The following is a 25314-nucleotide window of genomic DNA, read 5'->3' as shown; positions in this document are numbered from 1 at the left end:
AGGGATGCTCAGCCCAATTGCATGTCGAATTCACCTGACGTGTGCGACTCTGCTGAAGGGTGTGACGTCGTACAATCTGGGAGCTATTGTAAGCGACTGCTAACGTAGAAATCAAACCAAGGCTGGTAATGTGATTATTTGGTTTCATTCTTTTAAGAAAAATGGAATATGGGAAACCTCTTTAGTTATGGAGACAAAATTCCTTACACGTACAATAAGTCCCATATAAATAGGAAGGAAATGCTCAGAAAAACACGGCACGTGTTCACCTACAGGAGATCACTGTATAGTATATTTATCATTATTGAGCTCTTAAAGGAACTGATGCTGTTTTCGATGTGATCAGTTTGGTTCGTATTCCTGTTGTTTCTAGTAATTTTTCATCAAACAAGGTACTTACGGGATCTGAACTATGCTAAGTTAAGTTTCAAGGCGTACTTACACAGTTGCTTTTTTAAGTAAAGCATTTTTGAGAACAACAGTAAATATTAAAATTTTAACTGGTTGATTATATGAGTGGATAGATTTGTTATGTGCCCTGCTCTTTCTAGACTTCTTTTAGATTTAAAGTCCATCAATGGGAGGAAGATGGTCCATCCTTCCTCATCTCCCGGCATCCCCCTTAACAGCCCCCCTAAAAACAAGGAAGGAATAAAGTCGATCCCAAAGGATGAAATAAAAAACCACAACTCTTGTCGGTCCAACAGTTCACTTTTATTTTTATTTTTCCCTTTTGTTTATTGGCTACATACAGTACACACACGCTCAGGGGGACGAAACTACGACACACAGAGGGGGAGGGAAAATACCCTTTTAGAGTCAGTCACACTCTAACTCCCTTCCCGACAACTCATCACACTGCATTCTCTCCTCAGTGTCTGACATCCATTCGTCATCGTTACTGCTCTCATCCCGCGCTGTCTCGACCCCGGGCCAACTCTGCTTCTCCTCCTTCTTCTTCGGAAGAAGAAGAAGAAGGGCGGGTTGCCCGAATGGAGAAAGAGGATGAGGGCAAGTTATCATTATGATTTGACCTGGGATTAGAGGAAAAAGGGTTCATGGAAGTTGGTGTCAAAGAAAACTGGAATTCGGTTAACAGCGAGCTCTAAGGCCAAAGACTACAGCAAACGGAAATTTTCTCTTAAGAACTTTTCTTAATTTTTAAAACTAATTTCTTTTGTTAGGACTTACAGGTGACTTTGACATGTGATTAATATAGTTTTCGCAATACTTTCTGCTGGCTACAAATTTCATCTTTCCCGATATTGTCTTTTTTTAATTGAATCTTTAAGGTGTGTATGGGACATTCTGAGGAGAAATATCTGGAGAGATGTCATTTTAGAAGTATTTTGAATTGAATGAATTGAGGAAGTGATATAGCCACGCCCCCATTTGCACAGAAGATAGGAATTTGTTTACAATGTGTAAATGACCACACTTACAAGATACTTTCACTGTACACATGATGTTTACAAAATTCATCCCTTGAGATGATAATAAATCTTCCGAGGAAAATAAATAGTATTTCTTAATATCTTAAAAGACTCTACAACAAACTTGTAAACGCTGAACACGGGAGAACGATTGTGGAGACATTCATTGGATAGTTACAGTACATACCGCTTGTGAAGAAGAAGACACTTTGAACTATATACATTGTTTTAGTCTAAATCTACCCTTAACCCTAATGACTAGACATTGCACTCGCCCGACCTGGTCGCCCTGTCAAGAGAGCACTCGTTTACATACCTTCGGTGGGAAGAAGAAGGAGAATAATCTCACTCTAAATTTCATTCCTGTAAGCTTAAGACTTGAGTATTGCTGGCCATTCTCTCTCTCTCTCTCTCTCTCTCTCTCTCTCTCTCTCTCTCTCTCTCTCTCTCTCTCTCTCAGACACACGCAAAGCAGGCATATCATTCCTTCCACCCAAGTACTTCCATCCTTCCACTTTTAATGTTTTAAATTTTTAAAGTACATTTTCACACATTCGTCTCCATTCGTCCTGTAATAATTCTGTTCCACGAATAACACCAAGCATTTAATCTTCCACACCGTAGTATGCAAACGGGTATCTCTATGGCGACAGGAGAAAAAAACAACAAAGAAACATGCCACAAGGCAAATAAAAACATAAAGGTAGTCAAGTCCATGGGTTACGTCAGGTAAGTGTTCAAGTCAGCTGATAACATTTACGCAGAATGGCAATCACTTTTAGGGTAGGCAATTAAAAGTCCCCAACGTCATTGGATGCTATGGGACTGACTTTGACTTTGATATTATATTATATATATATATATATATATATATATATATATATATATATATATATATATATAGCAATTATACAAAATTCCATAATCTCTCTAAGTTATCGGCTGGTTTCATTCCACCTAGTAACCCTTTGGAACCTCGACTACTGTATACGAGAATTATAGCTTGACTTCTTGAACGCAACACATGGTTTTGTTTACCTTTTCCAAAAAAAGATTATCTTTAACTTTTATTTTTGCGTGGTAGATTCCACCCGAGGCTAGACTTCACAATCAAGATTGGTCTTGTGGTCCACCTCGGAGATATATGTTTATATATATTTATATATAAGTATTTACACAATAGATATCTTTATTTTGTCTCATTCTCTTAGAATTCAGTGATTTTATCTTATGTCGATAAAGTTTGGTCCATTCCTTTCAAACAATTCTCACCGGAAAGAATTTCGTTCCCTATCTGTGCTCCGAAATCCTTTCCCGTTTTCTTCTAAAGGCAAAGGACCAAAAGCTTTACACTTTACAAGTATCATACATGGAAGCAAGATGCTCTCAACCGAACAGAAGAACTCTTGTAGAGTTTTGGGTAGTTGGTGGGATGTTGGAGATGTCCGAGATCCTGCGGTTGATTGCACGGTTGCTGACTGATCTCCCTTCAGGAAAAGAAACTGCTGAAGAAGAAGTTGTGTTACAGTAGTGATGAGAGAGGAAGAAGTGATGATACAGATGAAGTTTCTTTTTTTTTTTTTTTGGCGGGGATGGGGGGAAGAAGATGTAAGACCTGATGGTCTTCCTGAAGACAATGTTGTGGAGTATGAAGCTATTTGCGGTGAGTCCAGAGTGATGAGACATTGCCCTAACGTATAGGAAAGTTTCTTTCAACTCCTTCAGAGGCAACCATGGCATGTCTTCGTGGACTAGGATGATGATGAAGGAGAGGAAGAAGAAGAAGGAAAATGGAAGGAGAAAAGATGAGGGAGTAGTGAGGAGTAGGAGGAGGAGGGGAGGATAGGAATCATTACTTCCATTGATGGCACCTTCACTAATAGGGAGCCCGGAGCAAAAACCTTTGAAAAATCGGAGAAAACCCAATCTCTGTAACACAGTAGCACGAGGTTTCACCAAAGGAAGTTCTAATTCCTCCAAATCATTACATTAGTTTAAAAATTATTATCGTTAGCATTAGCATTATTATTATTATTATTAGTATTATTATTATTATTATTATCGTTACAAATATTAAGTACTTCCTACGTCTTTGGTATGTTGCTGCGATACGGTCTTCTGGTCTCAAAACGTCGCCAGAAGAGAGAGATTTAACGTCAAACAAACCAACAAAAAACACGTAAATAATCTATTGTTCTTATCGTAATAACCTTCATTTTATTATTTACAACAACGGTAACACATTGTATATGGGGCACACACAGACGGGTGCATTTCATAGGCAATGAAAAACTCATTCCACTTCTTCAGTATCTTTGCAAAATAATGTAGAAAATTGCACATCAACAATATTCTTGAAGCCTGTTTATGGCATCAACACAGTAACTGGAACACTGGTATTTTTCACTTGATTTTTTTTAAAGAGGGACAATATGCTCTGAAATGTGATTGATTCTCGTTTTGCAGTTGCAGGATGAGGACTTGGCACTCGACCTCTGATGGTCGAGTTAGTCTTTTGTTTCTGCGTTTTTAATTTTGTTTTTTGAGGCAAGAGCCAGTAAACAGAACCGCAATTTCAATATTGAAATGGCAATCACTGACAGAATTATTATCATTTTTTCTCAACATCAGTGAAAAGCATAAATCGACACAGAAACTTTTTTTTTTTTTAACTATTTTTGCAGTAATGAACAATTTCAAAAAGCAATGTGAGGTGGGATTGAAAAAAAAAAAGTTAAGGTTGAAGGAAAACTAGGAGCAAATCTTAGAGAATAAGGCAGAGTACAGTATAATTTCTCCTTTTTTTTGTCGTTTTTTTCACGATACAAGTATAGAGCCACTGCTTTTTTTTATTGTAATTCTCAGAATACACCATGCAACATAGCCTACTGTGAGTGAGAACTGCTGGGAAGGGAGATAGAAACGTGATAAGAGGTTATTAGGAGTTCAACATTTCGTAGGAATATTATTAAAGAAGAAGAAAAAAGTCGAGAAAGCGATGATGATGGTGATTATGATGATGATTATTTTTTCTTTTCGCGGCCTGGAGAAAAATTCGTCAAGGAAAGGAGTCAGTGAGAGAGAGAGAGAGAGAGAGAGAGAGAGAGAGAGAGAGAGAGAGAGAGAGAGAGATCAGAAGTAGTGATTTTAGAGAAGATGTAGGAAGTCGAAAAGAAGAAGTAGAGAGACCGCGAATAAGTGCGCTGTCGTGTTCGAATGAGGAGGAGAGAGAAGTGCAGATCCTCGTTAGCGAGAGACGAGGAGCAAAGGATTCGCTGAGGAGTCGCTAGGATGGAAGGAGGTCCTAAATGAGAAAGACTTAAGTCGGGCAATACACACGCAGCCCAGCATTCACTCCTCACCGTATATCATTTATTGAGTGTTTTTGTAATTAAATCTAGAGTTTCAACTGAGACATCACTTTGCTTTATGCAATATCTTACTGCATGCGATAGTTATATAATGATAATAATGAAAACATATGATTCCTCTCATGCGTAACAACTATGTATTTTGTGTCATTCTATGCTCCACCCATTGCCGGCTTACTTTAGCAAAGAAGCAGTCAACAACATTAGTTTAGAATCCAAGGATTAAGATATGTGTCTTGCACGTGTTTTAACCTACTTTTAAACAATATATTACAATTACACTGCTAAATTGGATTCCGAGGTCAGTGATTCACTTCACTTTTCGTTTCTCAATTTTTTTTTCGAAGGAATAACTTCCTGTTTCACAATCGGGACCACTTCCTGAAAAATCCCTCAAAGATCTCCGTCATTCTCGTTCCGGGGAGGCTCTGCACAAAGTGTACCTGAGCGGATAAAGATTGTTTCTGAGTAACACTTATTCTCTTTATGAAAGTTCCACAACTTAACACTATTCGAACACATCTTTAAATTTTCCATTTTGGTGTATTTTTGTCTGTTTTCACTGACCTTGAGGAACCTTTCAGAACCAACTTAAACCTGACAGACAACATCTACAAGGAACTGTTCCACTGTGGTACGCGTCGAAAGCGGGTCCTGGATGACGGCATCGCAAGGCCCGCCTGACAACAAATAATTTCGTCGTTGATCACTAGAAACACCTTACAATATACAACACACTTTATGACTGCTCGCTTTTCTCAAGCGTTGGATGTCTCGAGTGACTTTGAAGTGGATATTTCTATTATTCGTTTTTAAAGATTTTCAGGTTGAATGTGACCTATAACTTTTTTTCCTCTTAATTTCATCAAGCCTTTTTCTTCTCTGTCTTTGGCACAAAAATAATAATAAGAAGAAGAATCATAACAATACGAGTTAGGCACTACGAGACACTGTTTTTCTTTCTCTCTTCAGACTCATACAGCACGTGGATATATACAGTATATATATATATATATATTTAAACTCATATGTGCACACTAGACCGAATAGGTGATGTATATGTATACCATTATGTCTCTCGATTATAAGCACAGTGATGCTCCTATTATTTTAAAACACAGCACCAACGAATCAAAATAATATGCTATTCACCTTCCTTTATAGAGGAGAGAGTAGGCCATTTTTTTTTAAATTCCAGAATCAGTTGCTTTAGCGCGCACCTAAAGAAGCATCATTCAGCAGATTACCATTTCTACCAATGATAAAGAAAATATTTCCCTGTTGACTGGATTATCCCCTGCGCAGGAAGAGAGTTAAGGAAGAGGAGGAGGGGGAGGAGTGAAAGGGGGAAGGCGGTGAAGAAATAGTTTTTTTCTCTGTCTGCGACAGACAGACTCGAGCTCAGCGTGGCAGACGTTACGACGAATCATCGCTGCTGGACTCGTTACCCTGCTGCTGCTGCTGTTCCTGCTGCTTGCGTTCTGCCTCTTCCTTCTGCTGCTGCTCCGCCGTCTTCATGGTGGCCGCCAGGTACTCTGAGGGGCCGCTGCCTGACGAGAATTCCATCTCGATTCGGTATTCGTGGCGCGCGAGGTATCGGACGTATTTCTCGGGCGGTTCTTCGCTCGTTATAGAGACGGACCGCATGACGCAATGGCTGACGGTCGTGGCAGGCATCGTGAACTCCACGTAGCAGTACTTGTCCAGAGACTCCGGCATTTGGTCGTAGGCGGTCAGGTTCATTCGACAGCTGAAGGTGTGGTTGGTGTAGGCGCCCTGACCCTCCTTCGGGAGGCGGGACATCCTCCAGACGATGGATCTGTGCTGGTGTTCGTACTTGGCCTGACCCGATGTGACCTCCATCAGCGCTGACTCGGCTGTCTCCACGGCTCCTTTTATTCTCTCGATGCCCTTGACTTTGCCTTGCCTGTTTGCCAGTGCAAAATTAAACCAGTGAGAAAGGATTTTAATGCACAAATTATATATGAACCCTGCATCCTCATTTCAAGGTCAAAGTTCACGATTGTCTGTTACAAATTACCTTGTGAAACTCTCCCCTTTTAATATGATGAACAATTCAACACTTGCAGTTTCCAAAAATACAAAATATCTAATCGTATTCAAAATTATAAGCTAAAATTCAATATTTCCATGTAAAAATACAAAATCAGAACTCGGCATTTCAGTGCAAAATTATATAAGTAAAATTACACTATGAAAAATCACCATTTTAATTAAAAAGTACACGATAATGAAACGCAGCATTTAAGAGCAAAATTTCACTGCGTAAAAATCTTGATTTTTAGATCAAGTCTCAAAATCACTGACTGGTTCTGTTGGTGAAAGAAATTAACATAGATTGACTGAACCTGTATAAGAGAAGCCAGTGAAAACTGACGTTGTCACTAATTACAATTACTGAAAAGAAGCTTAATTTTTCAGACATCAAGGAGTATTGGTATTTTATATATTTATATATATATATATATATATATATATATATATATATATATATATATATATATATATATATATATATATATATATATATACCTCAGAATCCCAAGAACTCTTAAAAATATACATAAGCGCACACTCCCAGTTACGGTCCAAAAGTACACCTGACCCCAAAGTTTTTCAAAAGCGCTGTCAGTTACCTTCGATGTGCAGATTTGACGGATCCATAGCGGAAATGTTTTTCGACTCTGAACAAGTAAATCCAGCATTCCGGAAGAGGGAAACGGACCATGACATCTTCACAAGGGACCTGGAACATGCAGGAAAATGGCAGAAGATTAGTGTTCGAGTTGGTTGAATGAACTCGTGTCATCTGTGAAGCTGTTATTACGACACGAAGACTAAGTCTTCCAGATGTGGTTCACCTCTCAGGCCTCTCAGTAAGAGTGTCAGTTGACTTGACCGGTATGTGACTTCAGTCCAAATTCTCCTCTTATACTGTTCAGTCAAGCCCGGAGGTGCTGTCTTAAACTGTGCCGGAAGACACTGAAGTATTATGCTTATGAGGTGTTTGCATAACAACATTGCATGAATAGAAAGAGACGGCTTCAGTTTCAGAAACTTATACACACTTCTTTCCATAACATTTGAAATGAAACAATAACTTTAATTCTGAAAGCCTCCAGTATAAACACAAAGGATGGATTACTAAAAAGATATAAAACAAGAGTGTACTGTCACACTGCAATAGGATGGATTCCTAAATGTTACAGATATGGTTGCTTGATAGTTTCTCTGTAAACAAGAGTGTACTGTCACGTTTCACTGCATTGATAGTTTTGGTTGCTTGATACATGTTACAGTTTCCCCTGTAAAACGTTTCACTGCATTGATAGTTTTGGTTGCTTGATACATGTTACAGTTTCCCCTGTAAAACGTTTCACTGCATTGATAGTTTTGGTTGCTTGAAAACGTTTCACTGCATGTTTTTGGTTGCTTGATACATGTTACAGTTTCCTCTGTAAAACGTTTCACTGCATTGATAGTTTTGGTTGCTTGATACATGTTACAGCTTCCTCTGTAAATCTACTGGGAAACAATAGATAATAAGTTTTTATAGATTCAGGTTATGGTGCAAATGAAGATGGACTGGAGTACACATAACTGTCAGCCTTAGTTGTGCTGTGCATTTTCACATACGTTAAAAACTAAAGAATTCACAATTCAAGATTTGTTTACTATTTTAAGATTCTTGTTTTAATCCTTGAATTTAGTCGTTATTTAAATATGAGAATTAACTCCAAGAGCCTGACTCGCACTTGAGATACATTATGGCTACTAACAGTTGTATTTGTTGTTGCTTCCCAAGAACTCCAGATTAATTTTTAATGTTACCTACCATATTCATTCAGGGTTACACTGTAATGTCCCGCTTTTGATCATTTCCTTACTGGTCCAATGTTTGGGTAAAACCAGCAGATCAGAATGATGCGTATTAAGTTCATTCTAGTTCCTCTCAAGCATCAAAGAACGTCTAGTTTTGGCTATTGCATTCTGCATGGAATGTTAAGGGTGTTTTCAGTAAATACAAATATAATATATACCAGAAGTTCTGAACGAAGACCTGTTTGCCTGAGGAGAGCTTTTACAGATTATTCCCAACTTACCTGTCCCAGTTTTCTTCCAGAGAAACCTGGAACGAGGATGTCGCAGAAGATCTCGATCCTTCGGCCCTGGATGGTGATTTTTGTCTTGATCTGAAGTGGAAGCTCGCGGTTTTTGGGCGGCCTGACGCGGAATCTCATTAGTTCAATGTAACAGGCATCTGGGGGCTTGAACCTAGAACAGAAGACCAAAGTCACAATGCTGTAGAGTTAGGACTGGCTAATCCAACTCCATTGGTGCCCCTTACGCATCTAGAATTAGGGCATTGTGCTCGTATAAGAGTGCCAGGTAATACGTTTTGCGATACTCGGTACTAGCAGTTAATATTCTCCATTTTACAAAATGGAGAATATTAACCTGGGCTGCTGTAAGGTTGGAGCTCGACGCTCGTAAGTTTGAGGAGGGTTGTTTCGCTATGCTTAGTTTTTTAAGGCGTTTAAGGGTTGTCCTTTGCAAAAGCTGGGGTTTTATTCGGTATAGTCAAATTAAAATCTAGATTTCTTATATAAACATACGGATAGAGAATGTATATATATACATATATGTATATGTGTTTATATGTATACATACATACATTATATTATATATATATATATATATATATATATATATACGTATATATATATATATATATATATACATGCATGCATATATATATATATATATATATATATATATATATATATATATATATATATTATATATATACATGCATATATATTTATAATATATATACACACATATATATATAAAATATATATATATATATATATATATATATATATATATATATATATATATATATATATATATATATATATATATATATATACACACATATATATAAAATATATATATATATATATATATATATATATATATATATATATATATATATATATATATATATATATATATATATGTGTGTGTGTGTGTGTGTTAAAACATAAGAAGAGAATCTTTTGAACTAACTTTATGTGCTGGGACTTTTCAAATTCGTCTTTGTCGACACAGCAGTGAAACTCGACAGCTTCAAGTCGAATCCACTCTTCCGTGATGACTGGAATGATGTCATGTCGACCCACTACTTCTCGACCTTGCTTTCTCATGTCGTTGATACCCAGGTCAACGTCGGGCATTCCTGCAGTGGAAGGGTAATTCATAAGAATAAGTTGAAAGGAAGCATCTCGTGGCGTTACCTCAATGTTTAGAAAGATGAGAATTTAAGTAAATCTCTTAAGAGACATCTTTTCTCTTTCATTCCTACACACACACACACACACACACATATTACATATATATATATATATATATATATATATATATATATATATATATATATATATATATATTTATATACATATATATAGATATATATATATATATAGATATATATATATATATATATATATATATATATATATATATATATATATATAGATATATATATATATATATATATATATATATATATATATATATATATATATATATATATATATATATATATATATCTTCTTCTTCTTCTTTTTTAACGTGCTTTTTTCCCATTTTTGTATGGGGTAAGCACGATGCCTTCTTTTGAAGGACTTTTGATTTGGCTTTGGGGTAGACCTGTCGAATCAAGATGTGGAGGGAATTTTTTTTTATTTCATTTCCAAATTAAGATTCCAGGTTAACTGGGGAAAGCGTATTCAAAAGAAAAGGGAGATGGGGAGTTTTCTGCCCTCTCTGGCAACGTTTCCTAATTGCTGGTTATGGATTTTTTAAAGATGAAACTTTAGGTTTCTTATTTTAAAAAATTCCCTGAGGGTGGTCTGCATTTTAGAAATATCCTATACGGTGCCATGAAGAGATTTGCACAGAGGGAAGAGATTTGCACAGAGGCATTCGTAAGGTAGAACCTTTTCGTTATCATTCGTACTGAGGGTTCCTCACCTGACAAGAAACCAAGGAAGAAGATCCTGACTCGGGCAATCATTCTGTGGACAATTCCTTTCAAATCCTGCTCTACGTAGATCTCGTCAACCGCCGTCAGTTGCACTTCTTCCGATTTGTAGTTGAGAGCTCGGTCTCTGTGCACTGTTAGACTGAAGAGTTGTTCTTCGACCAATGAAGAGAATACCTGGAAAAATAATAATGGTCCCAGCTATACTGTTAATTCTTTTCATTTTATTTACATTACGTGAAGAATGCTGTGGGAGCTTTATTTCGTCGTTAATCATCCACGTAAATGTGAGTTATTTTTGCCATAATAATAATAATAATAATAATAATAATAATAATAATAATAATTAGACTTAAGAGAAAGTAAAATTCAGTAAATGGTTGAAAGTTTTAGAAAGAAATAAGATGGTATTCAGAAAGGCTTCTGTAGTATGACAAGAGTTTCTGTAGACGTGAATCTGAAAATGGGAAAATGACTGAGGCGAATATTATAGCCAGTACAATGCTGATGACGTTTTGGGGTTCATTAATCCCTTAATGTAAGTTAGGGAGTATTAATCGAGAGGCTAATAGTAACTGAAGTGATTTAAAATAACTGTCTGTCTGTCGGAAAATGTTATAAAAGGTTGGAAACGAGCTAGATAATTTTTCTTTAGTGTCCCATGAGGCTGTGGAGGTTGCATGTTGTATTATTTCAGGAGAAATTTAGTGGATCAAATAGTTCTTATGAAATTAAGGAACAAAGAGTAATGTATTAATGGGGCACTCACTGCTATTTAGATAAATGGTTTTACGATTCATCCTTTTTGCCATGGTCATTTCGTTAGAATATCATCGTGTACTGTTTAGCACAGTGAGAGAGACCATGATTTAACCATTACAACCCCATGTGATCACTAGCTTTTCATCGGAATATACTGAGAACTCGAATGAATGTCAGAGACGCATTTTACAAAATCCACCCAGACAACATACCTTGAGATCCTCATAGCTTTGCGTTCCAAGCTTGAGAAGCTGGGAAATCTGAGGAGCGTGTTCCACAGGCATGCCAAGCTTTCTGACATCACTGGCGAACTCCTTGACATGCTCGTAGTCGCCAGCAATGGCATGTTGCGCAAACTTGGATAGCTTAGTTGTGAGTCTCTCAGCCTTGGACAGCTGGCCAGGACGAACACCAGGCCTCTCTTTGTAGAAGATGTACTGCACTTTCACGGTGAAGATCTTGCCGAACTGGTCGAATTGCTGAGCACCTGCAGGCGGCCATAAGAAAAGGTCATTGTAGTCTAAAGAAATCTTTGACTGATTCTGTAAGCAGGGAATGTTTGCTTTAAAGTAGTGCTATAGGAAATTTAAATGATGAACAGAATCATGGGAAGATGCCACTTGGGGCACTCAACATCTTTCATTTAGGTTTGCATAGCTGATGGCAGTATTTCGTCTATCTTTGCCATTGGTAACGGGGCAAATTACCTCATTCATTTATCTTACACCACATGGGCCAGTTACCACATTCATTTATCTTACACCAAATGGTGACAATAATGATTTCTTTGCTACTAATGTGATCTGCAAATGAATTTGGTTCACAAGAGAGGTGATCCTCATAACAGTATTTCCAGGTTGCTGCCAATGGAGTGTTGTGGGAAGGGAGGAGAGGTGGGAAATATATATGTTTGCAATCAAACTGTTGAACCTAAATTCGAATGGCTTTTCTTAAAGCAACTATTGACTAGATATTAATCAAAGCAGATCATCCAGCTATTGTAGCGATATGCTTATCGGATCACTTGTCATAAAGTAATGTTTGAATTCAGTACTTACCTATATCAGAAACAGAATAGCAAGCTTGGAGTGGCAGCTCCTGGAATGGGTCTTTGTCCTCCTTGTTGTTGAAGAGTTGTAGGACACTGTTATCCGTGAGTTTGACATAGACCTTCTTCCAAAATCTGCAAGTGTGAATAGCAGGTAAAATTGGGTTGTTGCTCTCTCTCTCTCTCTCTCTCTCTCTCTCTCTCTCTCTCTCTCTCTCTCTCTCTCTCTCTCTCTCTCTCTCTCTCTGTTTTTGGAAAGGGGTCTCCTCTACTAAGTTTATTATCAAATGATGCTACGTCTATTGGACTCTCTATAGGAGTGGGTTAAGGCCTTACTTATGTTGCAATAAACAGTAAAAAATTCACTGGAATGTCTCAAGTAGCCAAGTAGGACTTCTCAACGCCATTCCATCTTTTTCATGAATTCATTAGTCCTCTTTACGACACCAGGTAATGTTTATTATTAATCACTCTTCTTTCATCGCCCCAACAGACACATCTGTTGTTTCAGTTTATCACTTCCATAACCAACGATAATTCTGGAATCAATCCATGCATTATCTATTTTTCCAATTGCTTCTTAAATATCAGTTTGGCCTAAGTAATCATTCACTAATTTTCTTACAGCAATGAAGCTCTTGCCGCTCAAGTCTAAAAACTTTGCTTGAAGATGTTCGTTTTTCATTTTAGCGGATCTTAAATATAAGGCTTCACACGCGTGTTCGCAGTTCGATATAGGTTCGGTAATGTATTAATTTTTGTTAATGCACATTTCACCTAAAAAGGTTAGGTGTACGTTTTGTATGTGTATGTATCTAGTCTATATACAAGTCTGTATTAGGCTAACACACTCGCTCATTCATACAAAAGGCAATATAAGTTTGTTAATGTAGTTACTGTATGTAATAGCACACTCGCGCATGCAACGCATGTGTAGGGTGATGTGATGCATCTTGTTGTTTATACATACTCTATAATATGTATGTAAATATATATATATATATATATGTATATGCAATATACATGTGTAGGGTGATGTGATATATTTATATTGTTTATATATATATATATATATATGTATATGATATATATATATATATACATATATAGTTCTGGGTTTCATAGTATATATATACATATATTACATTATATATATATATATATATATATATATATATATATATATATAATATATATATATATATATATATATATATATATATATATATATATATATATATATATATATATATATATATATATATATATATATAATAAAATCCCTTAACGAGTTCTGGGAATCTGCCCATCCGCTCTAATCCTTTCAAGTATCGTTCAATTGCTTTAACTTCTGTTTTGTTAAAATATTCAGAATCGTAGTTAACCCTCACTTTTTTTTTATCTTTTATTTGGCACCTTGAACCCGTCTTTCTTCGGAATCACCAATATAACTCTTTAGGTTAAATGTATTGGTGATTTGTTTCTTTCGCTTAAATGTTTTGTTATGTATGTGAACTAGGAGAATAATTTGTCTTTGGTCTTGATGTATCTAAGGCATTTGAGAGAATCTAAGGTAAGGCTGTGCTGGTCAGACTTAGTGCTTATGGCTTTATTCCTCTTATTTATAAGCTTATTCCAGCATTTCATCTTACCTCATTATTCAACCTTTTTGTTGACGATGAATATCTGCTCTCTGCAGCCACTTGAATAATGTCTTTTAGCTTTCCGCTGTCTTAAGTACTCTTTGACGCCTCCACACCAGTCCATAGTAGGAGGATTGCTGTTATGTTTGGGCTGCTTCTTATTTTCTTTCGTTCTACATGAGTGATTGTAAGACATGACTGAATCTTTTGATCAGTGACTTCAATCTTCTCTCATCTTCCTTTCTGCCATTTGGATGGCTTCTCGTTATTCTGTCCTTACCAGGTAGCCTTGTGACACGCACCAGGCTATTTCATCTCACATTTACTGTGTGGAGGTTGGCGAGCCTCAGATGGAACTGCTAAGGGACTGTTTCATTTCGAAATTCTCTTCCTTCCTTTGCTTATCCTGATTTAGAATCAATTTTCCTTTTGTGTATGGGCTAGAAAAGTGAATTTGACAGCCCTTCCTGTTTGGAGTTTGAACTAGAAAATAGACATACGCCTTGGTATTGATTTCATGATTTTCTCATATACTCCATCTCGGTATAAATCATAAAACTACTACCTCCCTGTAGCAGGTGAGAACCAGAAAGTGTTCAAGAATGACTGGATGATTAAACTCAACTATAAGAAACCATGAGATATAACTTGATCTAATATTTTATTTACAAGTTTTGTTTTTGCTTGGGGAACGCGTAACAAGGAGTCACTAACTTGGAAAGTCGAAAATCTTATGATTTTGTTGAATTTTTCCGAAGTTTTAAAATGTACATAAAATGACGCACAGTCACGCACGCATAAGCAAAGTGAATGATTAACTCCTTGCACGAGAAAGGCCTTCCAGAGAGCCATTAATCTTTTTAAGGTAATGGCTTCATATATAATTATGTAGTCATTGACTCTAAGAGATGTAAAAGATAATATACTGTGAAGGTTTTATCAATGCAAGATTTTCCAGTGAAAACTAACTAAATAATCTATCATCATGTTTAGTCGAGAATGCACTAGTAAATTCGACCAATTCAGTTTCCTTGTCTGTATAAAATTTTGCTGTTTTCATTTTTATTTCACTAATTCATCATCAGTCTTGGGGCGTAGGATGGCATCTTAACGAACAACTGATCCATTTTCCATTTCGTTTTCATTCAGTTTTCATCAAGTCTGTCATATCTCTAAGTGTATTTACATCAACAGTACCACCTCTGGCCTACTGTCTATGAATGCAAACCTCTCTCTGAACACACAAAAAAGAAAAACCAAGCTTTTCGAAAACAGAACGTGGCATGCAAGATGCTCCGGTACTCTGTTTAAAAAAGCAGACGTCGTGCAGACGTGCAAAAAAAAAAAAAGTATATATAAAGACAGTCCTTAAAACCAAACCACACAAATGTAATGACCAAAACTTGATGAAACCTGTATCAGTGTGAGTGGTTGTTTTGGTGATGGCCCTCTTTCTTTTTGGAGGTTAGCCATGATGTTCTCTCCCTTTTTTTGTTGTTGTTGTTGGCTGGAAAGTTGGTTTTTTGATGTTTGAGTTCCTCTAACTATATTCGGTAAGTTTACAAAATACAGAATATAGAATGAGAGAGAGAGGAGTTTACTCTATGGTGATGTCTTTATAAATTATTTGTTGGAAGTGATTTGTTGGATGTGTTGGATTCGAATATACGAGGATTTCCCCGATACTAGTGAAAGGAACCTATTCTATCAAGAAAAACTTTCCTAAGAATCTTTCGCTACAAAAAATGTTGCGTCATATGCTGGAAAAATCTAAGTATTTCAACACGAAAAACTCTCTTTGGTGTTTCTAAATTTCCGGCTCGTGAATTTTGTGCGGCATGGCGGTGTTATAACTCCTATTTAACTCGCTATCCTAAGATTAGATTCTACATGACAGGGTATGCCCAGGATGGTAGCGATCGCCTTAGGTCACATTTCCATGACATTAGTTTTTTTAATAAGGCTAAATCTCCGTAATGTCTTGAAAAATTTGAATTTATTGCTTCCATGATGCCAGTGACTCAGTTTTCGTGTTATATGCTTCAAGAACTCGGTTTTGGATCCTTACCCTTGGCATACCCTGCTCTGTAGAATCACAGATAGATTATCGTCATAAAGTAAGTTGAAAGTTCATTAAACCTTTGATGGAAGACAAAAAAAAAAAAAAGGTTAGTAGAACGAACGAAATATTTCAGAATATTCATAAGCAAAGTCGGAAAGCAGTGCCAAAGTAGAGATTTCTACCCTTTCATGGGGAAATCTATTATTGGAGTGCAGAGGCTATGGTGAAAGATGCCTTAACTGAAGTTTAAAAAGAACAAAAACGAAAGAGATTTAGACAGGGGTAGCTCTCAGAGCTCATCGTTTGGAAGCTAGGGGATAAGTCTTGACAGAATTCCTTAATTTGGAAAGCTTTTATCAGATGTACAAGTCCTCAGCGTGTGCTCTTCATGTTCCACGTAGCTTCGAGTCATCATCATCTAATTCATCCTTGTCTTTGATTTGATCCCTAAATGAAAGCTATCGTAAGTTCCTAAGGAAGTAGCGTTGTGGCGGGAGGCAATGTTCCTTCATTACCTCCTCTGAGACTTTTTCGTGCACAAATGGGTAATAAAGTCACGTAAAGAGCAACAGTACACATGTCAATTCTTTGATATGTCAGTCAATCTTTCTAAGCTACAAAACTACTGTATGTCAACACAGCATACTCAGCACTGTGGAGTTCTACGAGTAACAGGCCATACTAGTTATGTGTCTGAATGGATCGCACAACTGAGAACGCTTATGCCAGTAATGTCTCAAAAGCACTAAAGCCAATAAGAAAAATGATCAGGATAATCATCAAAGTATCAAGGTATAATGCTATAGCTGCTGTTACTGCTGAAGAGCTTTTTTATTTTTTTTTTTACTTTACAAGACAGCCAAATCACACATATGGATTGGGTGAGCCCTGGGCCTTCCACTGCTCTAAGCTACGGCTCTACAAGTATACGTATGTATGTATATAGATATGGCGAGCTAAGGAACATTATTTCTGACCTGTTCGTCAAACCTCCTCTGCCTTCCTTCATGTGGAAGCCAGAAGTCAAGCTGGCGGACCGACAGGAAAACAATGAAGTTAATTGTTATGATTCATGCGTTCTGCAATTTTTTGTATCTTTTTTTTTTATTCTCCTCATATTCAGGTCTAACAATGTAATAGTTTCACATTTGACTTTTGAAGATTAGAATCCAATTTAATGCCTGCTTCAAGAAGGGCAAAGCTAATTTCATGTATAATTTCATAACTTGAATAATTTGCCATGATGCTGATTGGAATTTGGTTTCTCAGAGTAAGGAAAGTTTGAAAAACAGATGTTCTATCCCACTACATAACTGAAAAACAAATAACTGAAAATCTCAGAACCTGTGACGTTTATGACTGTATGGAACATTTTGAAATAGTTACCTCTGTCCTGTAATTTTCTTCTTGTTTGGTTGGCGAAGGTGCATTTCCCACACCTGACCAGTACTGTCTGTGCGTGGGAAATTCTCTAGAGGTTGAGACTGATCTTCCTCAAAGAGGGGTGTTGGTGGAGTTTCCTGGGAATCCGTCCTCTGCAACTCTCCAGTCGGGTGAGCTGAGTATAAAGCTTTAGGTTAAAATCTTGCAAGAATGACAAGTTGCTCAGGATAAATATAAATTCATAAAAACTCAGGAAAATTTCTTGATATACTACATGAAGTTGCCAGATAACTACTCATAAAATAAACCATGCTCTTACCAGTTGCATCGGTAGTGGCCTCAGCAACTTCAGCTCCACGATCAAATGGATTAAATCTTGGAGCTGTGTCTGTGAATGCTGCATTAGCACTAACTGCAGGTGGAGGAGCCAGCACCGGTACAGGGGACACTGCTCTTGGTGATGATCCTGACATATCCAATGCTGCTGGTCTGTAAAATACCCCACAGAAAGTTAGTAGGCATTTAAGTAGGAATATCAGAGGCAAAGATGACAATTATTGCAAATGCAATAAATTTTATGTATCTTATATTCAGAAAACTGTTATAAAAAATGGATAGTTGCAAGTTTATTTGCTTGCCTTGTGGTGCATGGTATTTTGTTTACTGATATATGTTTGGAATGCCCTCAAAGTACAATACAGTAATTTCGTTGTTCAGCAGTGCTAGAGTAAAATTTAAACAACTTAAATAAGTAGTTACAAAGACAGTATTATAAATCTTCACAATACATACTTGATCACCACAGCGATAGGCTCATCATCTGAATCGGCAGAAGTCTGTCTTGCTGCTCTTCTTGGGGTAGACTGAGGAGGAGGTGGAGGTTCGTTCATGGCTAGGAATGAATCGAATGGTGCAGCGTCACCAAATCCAAATCCTTCTGAAGTTCCTCCTGACCCACTTACTTCTCCCCATGGTGAAGCAGCTGTTTGTATTGGTTGCAAATAAGTGTGATTTTTGTATTAGTCTCAAAGACACGACAGATCCATAATAGTTTAAAAACATTATTAATTTGGATATTTGATTTCTGCAGACTAATTTTACTATTAGCAAACAAATTGTTCATTTTTTGTAAAACTTCCTTTGCATGGTTTTAGAAAAGAAAATTATAAACAAAGTCACATTTCAATATATTTTGTACTAATGCTCCGCTTTGTGAATAAAATATTCTTAAAGAATCATTTTCTGGAAGACTTGATAAAATATTTAAGAGTATTAATGTTGTGAAAGACTAATTAAAAAGAATACGAACCTCTTGCTGATGCTGAAAATGGATCATATTCATCCAAGGTATCAGTGGTAGTAACATTCTCAAATCTGGCAGAAAAGGCATCAAACTCCTCATCTGTTGCTACTTTAACTGCTGCTGGAGCATTTCCCGGTATGGATTCCTTGCCAACTGAAGGTAATGCAGTAACATTTGCAGGTGGAGGAGCAAATGGATTAACCATAGAATTCCCTTCACTTTCTGCAAAGATATCTAGTGTGGCCTCATTTCCAGCACCAAAAAGACTCATGCCAACATTTGGCGCAGGTGCTGTAGTACCAAACAGGGCTGCACCGGTTGAATCAGCCCCTGAAGGTGCTGGTTTTGGGGCTGCCTCACTGCCAAAGATATCTAGTCCAGATGATCCAGTTCCTGGTGCATCCCCAAATAGGCCAGCAGCTGGTGATGATGGAGGGACCGCATGGGGAGAATCACCAAATAATCCTGGTGAAGAAGGAGGTGCTGGCTGTCCAACATCCCCAAAGAGAGCCACTGCAGGAGAAGCTGGAGGAACCGCTGGTGGAGTGCCAAAAAGAGCTTCGCCAGAAGAGTTTGGATATGTCCCTTGGGTATCTCCAAATAATGCAGATCCAGTGTCTGTTGCTGATGGTGCTGTAAATGCATCTGGTTCTCCAAAAGCATTAGATTCACCGAAGGCACTGGATTCACCAAAAGCGTTTGATTCACCAAAAGCGTTTGATTCACCAAAAGCATTTGATTCACCAAAAGCACTAGAATCACCGAAAGCATTTGACTCACCAAAGGCATCTGGTGCTCCAAAAGCTTCAATTGCATCATTCTTTGAGCCACCTGTTGATGATGGAGCATCTGGAGAACTTGTAACTTCATTTGCTTCCACTTTATTTTGAGTTTCTAAAGTATCTGGTTCAGTCAAGGGTTCAGATTCAATTGGTGATGTAACCTCAGTTTTGCTTAAAACATCTGTGGAATCTGATTGCTCAGCATTCATTGTTGGTGGAACAGGTTCAGGAGAACCAAATACTTCCATTGCTTCTACTTTCTCTTCATTTACTGAAGCAGAATCTTGAGTTTCTGTTTCTATAGCTGGTATTTTGTTAAAATCTTCATTAGCACCTTGAGCATTAGCTTCAATAACAGTGGGCTCACTGTCTGTCTGCTCACTTACTTGTTCAGGTGAGACAGATTCCTCTATAGGAGTAGGTTCAATATGGCTTTCAGATGATACTGTCGTTTCAGTTACAGTAGGTATTTCACTTGGAGCAACTTCGTTTTCAGTTGGTTGCTCTGAAGGCTTAGTTTCACTACTATCATCACCAGATAAAAGGTCAAGAGCTTTTGAATCTTCGGCTGGAATTTCAGACAGAAGGTCTGAGGCAGATTTTTTATCACTAGCACCTCCCTCTGTAGCGGCACCTCCTGATAATAAATCATCAGAAAGTAAGTCAAAATTTGATGTCTGTGATTGTGGCTGGTTAAACAGACTGAGAATATCTTGATTTGTTTTTGGTTTCTGAACATTTGTATCTCCAAATAAGTCAAATTCATCTGAGGTAGCAGGTACAGCATTTTGCTGTGATGTGTTGGAAACATTTTTTGACTCATCCATCTCATGATCACTGATTTCTATAGTTTGCCCAAATATGGCACTAAATGAGTCAGATTCCTTTTCTGGAGCAGCAGTTACCTGAATATCTGGAGTAGGGCTAGGTGTGTTAGCTGCTCCATCACCTGGTGAAGGACATGGTGTTCGAGTGGTATTAAGTTTCTCATGCAGGGTATCTGTTGTTGCCTCCATGGCACCAATAACAGTTTGTAAGAGATCTTTAGTTTCTTTTGAGGGTGGAGGTGGTCTAGGAGGAGGAGGTCGTCCTGGTGCAGCAGTGGAATCTTCCACCACAGCAGGTCCATCACTCATTAAATCAACTATGGGTGGTGGTTGTGCAGGTGGCTGTGGTCTTGCTGGAGGTACTGGAGGATGGTGAACCGTTGTTGGTATTGTTGGAGGAGGGTGTTGAACAGTTGTGGGAACTGCTTCTGGCACTGTCGGGCTGCCAAAAAAGTCTTGTTCCATTGGCACTGAAGGTGTCCCAAATATATCTGCTTGATTTTGAGGTGCAGCACTTTCAAAATGTTGTGATACATCTGGCACACCAAAAGGGTTCATGTCATTTGGGTATGAACCTGGGTCCCCAAACAGTCCCGCTGCTGCAGCATTTGAATCATCAATTTGGTCTGCAAATGGGTTAATTCCTGTGTAGGTTGTAGCAGAGAAGTCAAATGCCCCTCCATTAAGGAATGGGTTAGCCGCAGCATCACCAACATCAGCTGGGGGAGCTGGGTCGTCAAAAAGGAAAGGGTTCTTCATATTTCCACCGAAATCCATGGTGAATGTTTTTAATTATAAGCTGTAAAGTTTAAATTTATGCTATGTTGGAGGTATCAAATGGGTCTTCTGCAGCACTTAAAAGTTCTGACTCAAGATATTTTAATTCTGCTTTGCTTGGCCCAATATTTGCAGCTATAGATGTGTCAAATGGATCATAATCTGCTTCAAGGTCCTCTGCTGTTTGTTGCTTACTTGCTTGGAGAGGTTGAACAGTGATATCGTGATCTTCAGCAGAGTCAAGAAGGTTCACAGGAGTGTCTGGTTTTTTAACAGGAGGAGTTGGGCGCTTAGGCAACTTTGTTTCTTCTTCTCGAGGATCAAATTCGTCGTCACTTAAGTTTCTTTTAACACCAGAATCAGATAAAAGTTCAGACTCAAGGGTTTTAAGTTCAGTTTTGCCAAACTTTTCAGCAATAGAGGTATCAAAAGGATCAAAATCTTTAGGTTCTTCCTCTTGCTGACCTTGGACTGGCTGTAGTGTTGGTCCAAGATTCTCTGTTGGGGAAGAGGAAAGAAAGTGATCAGCAGAAAAGCTAGGTGCGTTACTTGTTGCTAAAGATAAATTTGCTGCTGTTTTGATACCAGCTTCTGTACTGCTGTTAGTAAGAAGGGTTTCTTCAAGGGCTTTAATCTCTGTTTTGCAGAGTTTTTCAGCAATGGTAGTGTCAAATGGGTCAAAGTCTTCTGGTGTAACCCCCTCTTTAGGTTCCTCAACAGTATTCAGACTAGGCTGCAGTGGCACACTTTGATCAGTTGGAGTCGTTGCAAGTAGACAAGGTGCTGCTGGTACTGCTGGCCTACCTGGTCGACTTGGCTTCTGAGGGACTGGAGGTTTCTTGGTCTCTCCCCCTCGGGGGTCAAAATCGTCAGTGATGCCAGTTGCAGTATTTGTTGAACTTAACAGTTCACTCTCAAGCTGCTTTAACTCAGTTTTACCAAATTTCTCAGCAATAGAAGTATCAAATGGATCAAAATCTTCACTAGTTGCAGATGTTTTGAATTCTGTAGGTGCAAGCAGTTCAGCACCTGGTGGGGAACCTGCTGGTGTAGCAGTTAATAGGCACTGAGGCTGAGCAGGGGATGGAGGTCGGGATGGCTTTGAAGGTTTTGTTGGCACGTCTGCTTCTGCACGAGGATTAAAGTCGTCAAATTCTGCAACAACTGGGTTACTGGCAGTGACAAGCAATTCAGTTTCAAGAACTTTTAGTTCAGTCTTCCCAAACTGGTCAGCAATAGATGTATCAAAGGGATCAAATTCTTTGTCTTCTGTATTGGAGTTGTTATCTGTTGGTTCAAGTGTTGGTTGAAGTGTTGGGTGCTCATCAACAGGTGTTGCTGCTAAGAGACACTTTGGAGATGGTGGACGAAGTGGCTTGACTGGCAATTGAAGGGATTTGGTATCAGGCCTTTCCTTCTCAACTTCTGGCACTAATTGTGAAGGTTGATCACTTGTTAACAGTTCATCCGCTAGTGCCTTTAATTCTGTTTTTCCAAAATTTTCAGCGATAGATGTGTCAAATGGATCTATTTCTGTATCAACACTCGTATCTTGATCACCTACATTAAAAGGCTGAAGTGCTGGATTTGTATCAGTTGGTGTTGTAGCAAATATATGTCCTGGGCTGGGTGGAGGTCGAGGAGGTGGTTGTTTTTTATCTGAGGATGGCTGAGCTGAGTCACTAAGTAATTCAGCTTCCAGTGACTTGATTGCAACTTTTGCTGCTATGGAAGTGTCAAATGGATCAAAATCGTCCTCTTGTGGCTCTTGAGAAGGAGTTAGAACTGGCCCACTTTCAACCTCTTCGTCACCAGCTGTTAACAAACAAGGGGGAGAGGGTTTTTCTTGAGTTTCTGTGGTGTGTGGTTCTTCTGCTCTTGGATTGAAATCAAAATCATCAATGTCTTCTTCCTTTAAGGTCTTCCCATGTTTGTTTTGATCAGTAGTTAGAAATTCAGTCTCAAGAACTTTAAGTTCAGTCTTGCCAAAGGTTTCAGCAATAGAAGTATCAAAAGGATCAAAACTTTCAGATTTTGGAATATCAGCACCTGAATGTGGCTGCAAAGTTGCAGGGAGGTCTAGAGTAGCTTCTGGAGAGGCAAGATGATCTACAGGCAAATGTGCATCTGCAATAGAAGTGTCAAAGGGATCTACTTCTTCAGGTACTTTGCTGGCTGTTGGAAGTGCTGGTCTAGGTGGCGGTGGCTTTACAGGTTTTCCTGATGGAACAGTTTCACCCAAAGCTTCTTCTGCAAAACCTACATCAAATGGATCTTTTTCGGTTTCTTGAGGCTCTTCTGGACCAAGAACTTGTGCAGCAGCAGATGTATCAAAAGGATCGTCTTCAAGATCTGTGAGTTCTTTTTCCTTTGCTTTTGCAACTGACTCTGCTGCTAAGAAAGCAAATTCTGCATCAAACTCGTCCTCAATAGGGTCAGACTCAGCTGGAATCAGTGTTTCATTTATAACTTCAGATTTGTCTATAATATCAAATTCGGCAACAAGATCCTTGAGATCTAGATCTTTCCCACTGTCTTTGGATTCTTTGTTATCGTGATCTTCACCATTTGATTCCAAAAATTCACTTAAATCTACTTCTTTATTTTCACATTCAAGATCATTTTCTGCAACTAACTCAGCATTCTCATTTGTTTTACCTTCATCAGATAGAACAGAGGGGGATGTAGCTCTAGGAGTTGGGCAGAGGACTACACTTGTGTCAGGCAAATCAATAGCATCTGTAACACAAAGTATGTCATCAAGAATATTACCCTCAGGTTCCTTAGTTGTATTGTCCTCTTTATCGTTTTCTTTATCGTTCTCTTCTTCACCTATCTGGCTGTTTAAGTTTTCTTCACCAGCAGCGTCCGCTAGCAAGTTTATCTCCTTAGGAATAACTCGCCGACGTTTTGAGTCTGGTGGAGGTGTTCCAGAAGGTTTTTCTGCAGTCTGAACCTTGCCTGTTAAAACTTCAACTGCACAACCTAAACTCACAAGTTGCTTCTTCTTTTTCTCAGGTTCTGGTTTCTTTTTGTTGGTTTCCTTTGGTTTTGGTTCCTCAACATGCAAAACCTTGTCGACCACTGATGTATCAAAAGGGTCAGGCTCATTAGGGTCTTCTGTTGTTGGGCTATCAGGGATATAATGAAGTTTGACTTGCCCACTTTCTACATTATCAACATATGTAGTGTCAAAAACTTCAGTAAAGTCATCAACATCAACATCTGGAAGATCTTCAATGAATTGGAGAGGGGCAAGTTCAGGTTCAGGCTTAGGCTCTGGCTCAGGTTCTTCAGGTTCTTTTACTTCTTCATTGGTGTCCTCTGATTCTTCATCTATTCCTCCCTTCTCAAGGTCAACCCACCTCTTCCCACTGGTAGTTGCAGGTGCTGGTGCTTCAACAGATGTTTCCTGAACCACCTCAGCTTCCTTCTGGCAGAGCTCTTCTTTCTTCTGGAAATAACTTGCCTCCTTGATTAGGTTGAGGTTGTCAGTGGTCTTCTTAAGAACAGTATCGGTTGCAGCAAAGAAACTTCTCCAGTCTTCTTTAGATGACGAGGACTCCTGAGTTTCAGAAGTGCCTGTTGCTCCTTCCTGTTCAGGTGCTGCTGGTTCTGCCTCTCCTGGTATGTTCTCCTTCTCTTCTGAAGTTTCTGGCTGCTGCTGCTGCTGCTGTTGCTGCCCAGCAAGTCGTCGTGCTTCTTCTTCTTTTTCTCTTTTATACTGCTCTAATTCCTCTGGAGTAAATAACTCATCATTCTTTCCTTTCTTTCCTTTGATTTTTTTCTTGATTCCTTTTTTTATTTTGAGCATCGTATTTCGTCGATGGAGAGACCCTGAAAATCAAGAAAA

General features: G+C 38.3%; 3 protein-coding genes across 8 annotated transcripts in view; 1 reads left to right on the top strand and 2 right to left on the bottom strand.

Moving 5' to 3' along the window:
• LOC136846005 (substance-K receptor-like) overlaps positions 1 to 25314 on the top strand; it is a 289880-nt gene that overhangs the window by 6263 nt on the left and 258303 nt on the right. The gene's annotated exons all lie outside the window — the stretch shown is intronic.
• On the bottom strand, positions 4196 to 21461 carry LOC136846000 (protein stoned-B). 2 transcript variants are annotated; one of them, XM_067116583.1, is made up of 12 exons: positions 19082 to 21461; positions 18565 to 18754; positions 18092 to 18261; positions 17776 to 17947; positions 17367 to 17417; positions 12695 to 12819; positions 11849 to 12123; positions 10865 to 11051; positions 9899 to 10067; positions 8929 to 9100; positions 7462 to 7571; positions 5665 to 6731 (listed from the first exon to the last, which is right to left on the bottom strand). In XM_067116583.1, the coding sequence occupies exons 1-12, from the start codon at positions 21459 to 21461 to the stop codon at positions 6221 to 6223; spliced, it is 4512 nt and encodes a 1503-aa protein (XP_066972684.1). In that variant the 3' UTR covers positions 5665 to 6220. The 2 variants fall into 2 exon arrangements, with proteins under 2 accessions (XP_066972685.1, XP_066972684.1); XM_067116584.1 differs by lacking the exon at positions 17367 to 17417 and having other exon boundaries at positions 4196 to 6731.
• The window catches only part of LOC136846002 (protein stoned-A), a 65480-nt gene continuing 61664 nt past the window's right edge, over positions 21499 to 25314 (bottom strand). For all 4 annotated transcript variants that reach the window (XM_067116589.1, XM_067116588.1, XM_067116590.1 and 1 more), the window contains exon 2: positions 21499 to 25298. In XM_067116589.1, the coding sequence (XP_066972690.1) occupies positions 21499 to 25275 (3777 nt within the window). In that variant the 5' untranslated portion in view covers positions 25276 to 25298. The remainder of the gene's footprint in view (positions 25299 to 25314) is intronic.

Source organism: Macrobrachium rosenbergii, chromosome 14 (assembly GCF_040412425.1).
Source record: "Macrobrachium rosenbergii isolate ZJJX-2024 chromosome 14, ASM4041242v1, whole genome shotgun sequence".
NCBI classification, from domain to species: Eukaryota; Metazoa; Arthropoda; class Malacostraca; order Decapoda; family Palaemonidae; genus Macrobrachium; species Macrobrachium rosenbergii.
Note: the sequence above shows the minus strand (reverse complement) of the source record. Positions and strands in the feature narration are given on the sequence as shown.

Bases quoted from the DNA above. Each gene is read 5' to 3' on its own strand.
- LOC136846000 (XM_067116583.1), bottom strand. From the start codon at position 21,461: ATGGATTTCGGTGGAAATATGAAGAACCCTTTCCTTTTTGACGACCCA. The intron at 18,262-18,564 runs GTATGTATTGTG...GGTATTTTACAG, and splicing joins CCTATCGCTGTGGTGATCAA to ACCAGCAGCATTGGATATGT. The intron at 7,572-8,928 runs GTAAGTTGGGAA...TGCATGTTCCAG, and splicing joins CTGGAAGAAAACTGGGACAG to GTCCCTTGTGAAGATGTCAT.